At 42.5% G+C, this 6,848-nt stretch overlaps 1 protein-coding gene across 3 annotated transcripts in view; it reads left to right on the forward strand.

The window, feature by feature from the left end:
• LOC143276987 (hydroxyacid-oxoacid transhydrogenase, mitochondrial-like) overlaps nucleotides 1-5,036 on the forward strand; it is a 27,365-nt gene extending 22,329 nt beyond the window's left edge. For all 3 annotated transcript variants that reach the window (XM_076581693.1, XM_076581694.1, XM_076581695.1), the window contains 3 exons: nucleotides 75-171; nucleotides 788-945; nucleotides 1,896-5,036. In XM_076581693.1, the coding sequence (XP_076437808.1) occupies nucleotides 75-171; nucleotides 788-945; nucleotides 1,896-1,979 (339 nt within the window). In that variant the 3' untranslated portion in view covers nucleotides 1,980-5,036. The remainder of the gene's footprint in view (nucleotides 1-74; nucleotides 172-787; nucleotides 946-1,895) is intronic.
• Nucleotides 5,037-6,848: the final 1,812 nt, after the last annotated feature.

The following is a 6,848-nucleotide window of genomic DNA, read 5'->3' on the forward strand; positions in this document are numbered from 1 at the left end:
ACCATCATCATCATCATCATCATCATCATCACCATCATCATCATCATGATAACAGTACCCACACCCTGTTTCAGCCCCACGGACTGTCCGTCGTCATCACGGCCCCCGCTGTCTTCACCTTCACCGCCCCTGCCTGTCCTGAGCGCCATCTGGAGGCAGCACAGTGTCTGGGTGAGGTGGTGTGGTGGGTGGGGTGGTGGTGGGGTGTGGTGTGGGGTGGTGGTGGGGTGGTGTGGTGGTGTGTTGTGTGGGGTGGGGTGGTGTATGGTGGTAAGGTGGTGGGGTGGGGTGGTGGTGAGGTGTGGTATGGTGGTTTGGGTGGTGGTGGTGTGGTGTGGTGGTGTTGTGTGGGGGGGTGGGGTGGGGTTGGGTGAGGGGTAGGGGGGTGTTGTGTTGTGTGGTGGGGTGTTGGGTTGTGTGGGGGGGTGGGGTGGGGTTGGGTGAGGGGTAGGGGGGTGTTGTGTTGTGTGGTGGGGTGTGGGGTTGGGTGTGTTGTGGTGGTGTTGTGTGGTGTGGTGGTGTGTGGTGGTGGATGGGGTGGTGGGGTGGGGTATGGTGTGGGGTGGTGGTGTGGTGTGGGGTGGTATGATGTTTTGTGGTGTAGTGTTGAGTGCTATGGCTTTAACTCTTTCAATGCCCTGGTACAGGAATTCCATCATGCATGTGTGTGTCACTGCGTCGGGGGATGTCCCTGCATGTGCGTCTCTGAAACTGGCGCTGAAATAGAGTAGAACAACAACTGATATTTGTGATTTTCATGACCATGCGTGTGTGTGTGACTGTCCAGGTGCGGACATCACCAACGCAAGGCTCGAGGACGCGGGGCGAATTCTAGCGGACGTTCTGCGGCAGATCATGTACGACATCGGCTGCCCCAACGGACTGGCGGAGATGGGCTACACCACCAGCGACATCCCTGCCTTGGTGGAGGGCACTATGCCGCAGGTGAGTTGTTGTTGCCCTGTGATGTCGTCGTCTTGCTGTTGTTGTTGTTGTTGTTGTTGGTGTTGTTGTTGTTGTTGTTGTTGTTGTTGTGGTGGTGGTGTTGGTGTTGTTGTTGTTGGTGGTGTTGTTGTTGTGGTGGTGGTGTTGGTGTTGTTGTTGGTGGTGGTGTTGTTGTTGTGGTGGTGGTGTTGGTGTTGTTGTTGGTGGTGGTGTTGTTGTTGGTGTTGTTGTTGTTGTGGTGGTGGTGTTGTTGGTGTTGTTGTTGTTGTTGTGGTGGTGGTGTTGGTGTTGTTGTTGTTGGTGTTGGTGTTGTTGTTGTTGGTGGTGGTGTTGTTGGTGGTGTTGGTGGTGGTGCTGTTGTTGTTGGTGTTGTTGTTGGTGGTGTTGTTGTTGGTGGTGCTGTTGTTGTTGGTGGTGTTGTTGTTGGTGTTGGTGGTGTTGTTGTTGGTGTTGTTGTTGGTGTTCATGTTGTTGGTGTTGGTGTTGTTGTTATTGTTGTTGGTGGTGTTGTTGGTGGTGGTGTTGTTGTTGTTGTTCTTCTTCTTCTTCTACTTCTTCTTCTTCTTTTTCTTGTTGTTATTGTTGTTGTTGTTGTTGTTGTTCTTCTTCTTCTTCTTGTCTTGTTCCTGTCTTGTTCTTGTTCTTCTTGGTCTTGTCTTGTCTTTGTTCATGTTGTCTTGTCTTTGTTCTTCTTGTTCGTCTTCTTGTTGTTGTCTTCTTCTTGTATTGTTCTTTTTTCTTGTTTTCTTCGTCTTCTTCTTCTTCTTTTTCTTTGTGGAGGGTACCATGCTACTGGTGATTGCTGTTGCACTAGTCAGACAAGCTTGAAAAATGTGGGTTTTTTTAAAGTTGATACAATACAATGCAATACAATACAATACAATACAGTACTCACCAGCAGCTGTCAAAGGGTTAACTGATGAAACGAAGGCTTTGTGGCATTGTTTCAGCATCGCGTGACGAAGCTGTCGCCCCGACCAGCCAGGGAAGAGGACGTTGCTCAGATGTTGGAAGCCTCCATGACTGTCTATTAATATTAACCCGCTGACGCCTCTGTGGCTTCGGGTAGGGACTTTGAAGGTCTTATCACTGTGTTTTAAACGAACTGGTCTGTGACCGAGGCTAGGCTCTCAAGGCTGGGTTTTAACCAGCTCATAAGATAAGATAAGATAAGCTAAGAAGAACGTTATCACCTCATTAAGAGAAATTACATCAGGTGCGGCAAAAACAAATGTAGACAATTACTCGACACAAAACATTAAACATGACTTGATTAAAAAGAACCAGTAACATATAACACATTCATATAAAAAGTATTGTACATATTCGCTTAATCCAAAATGTTGTAATTAATCATTATTGTAAAAACACTGAAATACACCAAGGCTATAACATTACATGCATCATATTGCACATAAATTAAGGTAAGATAAGAATGATGTTATTATCTCATTAAAGAGAAATTACATCAGGTACGGTAGTGCACACAAACGCGCAGGCGCTCACACACACACACACACACACACACACACACACAGACCAACGCACAAAATAATAAAAATGCCTTAACTGAGTTGGAACAGCAAACATGTATAATCTTTTTTCATTAAAAAAAACAAACCAACCAAAAGACCAGCAAACAAACAGAAAAGAAAAGAAAAAAATCACAATATTCGCTTAAAATTGTAATTGATAATCATTAATAATAATAATAATAATGGTATTTATATAGCGCTGAATCTTGAGTCCTGAATGTGTGTGTGTGTGTGTGGAAGAGATATTTGTTCACATAAAATATGTGTGTGTGTGTGTGTGTGTGGAAGAGATATTTGTTCACATAAAATATGTGTGTGTGTGTGTGTGTGGAAGAGATATTTGTTCACATAGAATATGTGTATGTGTGTGTGGAAGAGATATTTGTTCACATAAAATATGTGTATCTGTGTGTGGAAGAGATATTTGTTCACATAGAATATGTGTATGTGTGTGTGGAAGAGATATTTGTTCACATAAAATATGTGTGTGTATGTGGAAGAGATATTTGTTCACATTAATGTGTGTATGGGTATGCATTCCCCTTGTTTTTATGCTTATTGGGAAAAAGATTTATTGAAGAAAAACATGATTTCCACACACACACACACACACACACACACACACGTTTTCTTATTGTGAAAGAGATATTTTCGTGTAAAAAAATCGATAGACAGACCAAAAAAAAAAAAAAAAGCCGTATGAAGAGCACAGGATCAGGAGTCAAGATGGCTGCCGGAAAAAGAGGAAGCTGGTCAGGGATACAGAGGGGAGGTAACCTACTTCCGGGAGGTTATCAACCTTCGCTGCTTTCGTTTTTCGTTTTCTCCGCATTTTGTACCTGTGTTCATCAGCATGTATACTAATCAAGAGTCTTGCATTTTTTGGGGGGGGAAGAAATCATTGTTTCTAAATTAACCATCATGAACAGCTTTAAAATCCTATTGGTATCTTTTAGACTTTAAGGATTGGAATGGAAAAGAAAATTTAAACAGCTTTATAATGTATTCACATGTATTTATGCACTTTTTTTGTTTGGAAGACCCATCATAAAGTTAGCTGTAATAATATTTGGGAAAAAAAGGTTTTGTATATTTGAATGCAGTTTGTGCATGTGTAGGAACGTGAAAATTGTGTTGATGAGATGAATTTTGATGCCAGGGCTCAAGGAGCTGATTTAATCTTCTGTTTATGACGGTGACTTATCAGTCACTGACTTAAGTTACTGTTCATCATCACTATCATCTTCCATCATCACCTTGATTACATGTGGAGTGATGGCCTAGAGGTAACGTGTCCACCTAGGAAGCGAGAGAATCTGAGCGCGCTGGTTCGAATCATGGCTCAGCCGCCGATATTTTCTCCCCCTCCACTAGACCTAGTATGGTGGTCTGGATGCTAGTCATTCGGATGAGACAATAAACCGAGGTCCTGTGTTTGGCACGCACTTAGCACATGTAAAAGAACCCACGGCAACAAAAGGGTTGTTCCTGGCAAAATTCTGTAGAAAAATCCACTTCGATAGGAAAAACAAATAAAACTGCACACAGGAAAAAATACAAAATATGGGTGGCGCTGTAGTGTAGCGACGCGCTCTCCCTGGGGAGAGCAGCCCAAATTTCACACAGAGAAATCTGTTGTGATAAAAAGAAATACAAATACAAATAGATATTGGCTGGGAAACATATTTCAATGATTCTGTGTTGATGGCATTTGCTGGATTGGTTGAGGGATTATTTTATTTATCTATTTTTTGATAAATGCATGAAGGGATATTGATGATTCACATGAATTTACTTTGATTGGTTTGCATGAGTGATTGCGTGACAGACGACTGTTGCTGAAACTGTGTTGTTGAAAGCTGTGTTGGTTAAAGTTGACTGACATTTTTTATAGTGTGACAACAGCAAAAAAAAAGAAAAAAAAAGAAGAAGAAGAATACAGTTGAATTTTCCATTGCGTTTTTTTTTTGTTTTGTTTTTTGTTGTTGTTTTTTTGATGGAATCCGTTTTATTTTAAAAAATTGTGATTGTAGATTTTTATCTCCCTGTATTGAATAGTCCATTGATTTTTGAAGGTTTTCTTTTTGTAGGCATATATAATATATTTGAGATATATATATATATATATATATATATATATATATATAGTTTTACCTTTTGTTTGCCGACAGTGAGAGGGAAAGAAATAATAGAAAGATTGGTTTCAATTTATAAAACCAATATCCAACTCAGTCAGCCAAAAACTGTAAAAAAAAAATTTTAAAAATGGTCTGGAGATGTATAATAGCAATACTGCTCTTGATCCTATTTATGAATTTTCAGCCTACCAGAATTATTTCCCTTATCTGAAGATGATGTCATCAGTGACGTCACTATTGACGTGAGAACTGCATCACAACGAAGTGTTATAGGTGTTGGGCATTTTGATGTTTCTCATTGTTGATTTTTTTTTTCAGCAATGGTGTCATTGGTCATTGTGTAGTCTATTTACATAAACAGATCTATTTCTATGCATGGAAATTGGAAATTAAAAGTCGCAGTTTTCATGAGCTTTGATTCAGAATTGTGGGCTGATTTTTGCTTCATATTTCATTGTGTAATCTTTGCAGTTTTTGTGGGGGGTTTTTGTTGTTGTTTTTTGTTTTTTTGTTTGTTTTTTTGGTGTTTTTTTCTTTCCATTGTTCATTTGGTGAGACAGAGAGAATGTGTTATCTGCTTGTGTGTGTGTCGTTTTTTGTGGTGTTTTTTGTTTTTGTTTGGTTGGTTGGTTGGTTGGTTGGTTTTTTTGTTTGTTTTTTGTTTTTTTGGTTGTTAAAACTTCAGATAATGGGTTTACAAACAAATGTTTCACTTGCACACAAACACACACACACACACACACACACACACACACACATGTACCGGTACACACACATACACACTCAAAGATGCGTGCACACGCGCGCGCACACACACACACACACACACACTCACTCACACACAAACACACGCACATACACATGCACGCACGCACACACACATACACTTAAAGATACACACACACACGCGCGCACGCGCAAGATGCAAACACACACACTCAGACACATACACAAAGATGCGTGCACACACACGCGCACACGCACGCTCACACACACACACATACTCCACAATTTTTTTTTTTTTTTTTTTTTTTTTTTACTTTGTTTTGTTTTTGTTTCCCTGAACCAGAACCCACGTTTTTTAGGCTGCATTACAGCCACACTGTGGTAGAATCAGTCAGCCGTTGGACTTGTGACCCAGTGTTCACCAGTCATCAGGGTTCCAGTCCTCGTTACAGCCACACTATGGCAGAATCAGTCAGCCGTTGGACTTGTGACCCAGTGTTCACCAGTCATCAGGGTTCCAGTCCTCGTTACAGCCACACTGTGGTAGAATCAGTCAGCCGTTGGACTTGTGATCCAGTGTTCACCAGTCATCAGGGTTCCAGTCCTCGTTACAACATGGTGCTGTGTCCTCTGCTGTCCGTGTTTTTTGGGGTTTTTTTTTTTTCGTCCATCCTCAGTCGGAGACCAAGCTCTTAGCGCTTTACTAACACGAGGCTATTTGATGATATGGATACTTATATAGCGCCTATCCTCGGTCGGAGACCAAGCTCTAAGCGCTTTACAAACACGGGGTCATTTACACAACAGGCTGCCTACCTGGGTAGAGCCGACTGACGGCTGCCACTGGGCGCTCATCATTCGTTTCCTGTGTCACTCAATCAAATTTCAGGCACACACACACCTTCACACTCAGACAAACTTGTAATGCTTGACATTTTACGTGTATGACCGTTTTGTTTATTTTACCCCGCCATGTAGGCAGCCATACTCCGTTTTCGGGGGTGTGCATGCTGGGTATGTTCTTTGCTTCCATAACCCACCGAACGCTGACATGGATTACAGGATCTTTAACGTGCGTATTTGATCTTCTGAATGCGTATACACACGAAGGAGGTTCAGGCACTGGCAGGTCTGCACATATGTTTAACCTGGGTGGTCGGAAAAAATTTCCACCCTTTACCCACCAGGCGCCGTTACCGAGACTTGAACCCGGGACCCTCCGATTGAAAGTCCAACGTTTTAATCACTCGACTATTGCGCCCGTGGCGTTTGAAGACAGAGAACGCTGGCCATTAAGGAGAAGCGTGAGCGAAGGAAGCAGGGCTCAACTTCTGGAGACGTTTTCCCTTGCAACACCTGTGGGAAGTGCTGCGAATCCAGAATCGGCCTCTTCTCCCATAATATGAGGACACACACCGACAGATAAGCCTGCCTGCCTACTCGTCCGTCGGACCGACGGGAGACTCCATCATTGCGCCCGTCCTGATAGTCTTCGTCAGACTCG

This window comes from Babylonia areolata, chromosome 33, assembly GCF_041734735.1.
Source record: "Babylonia areolata isolate BAREFJ2019XMU chromosome 33, ASM4173473v1, whole genome shotgun sequence".
NCBI classification, from domain to species: domain Eukaryota; kingdom Metazoa; phylum Mollusca; class Gastropoda; order Neogastropoda; family Buccinidae; genus Babylonia; species Babylonia areolata.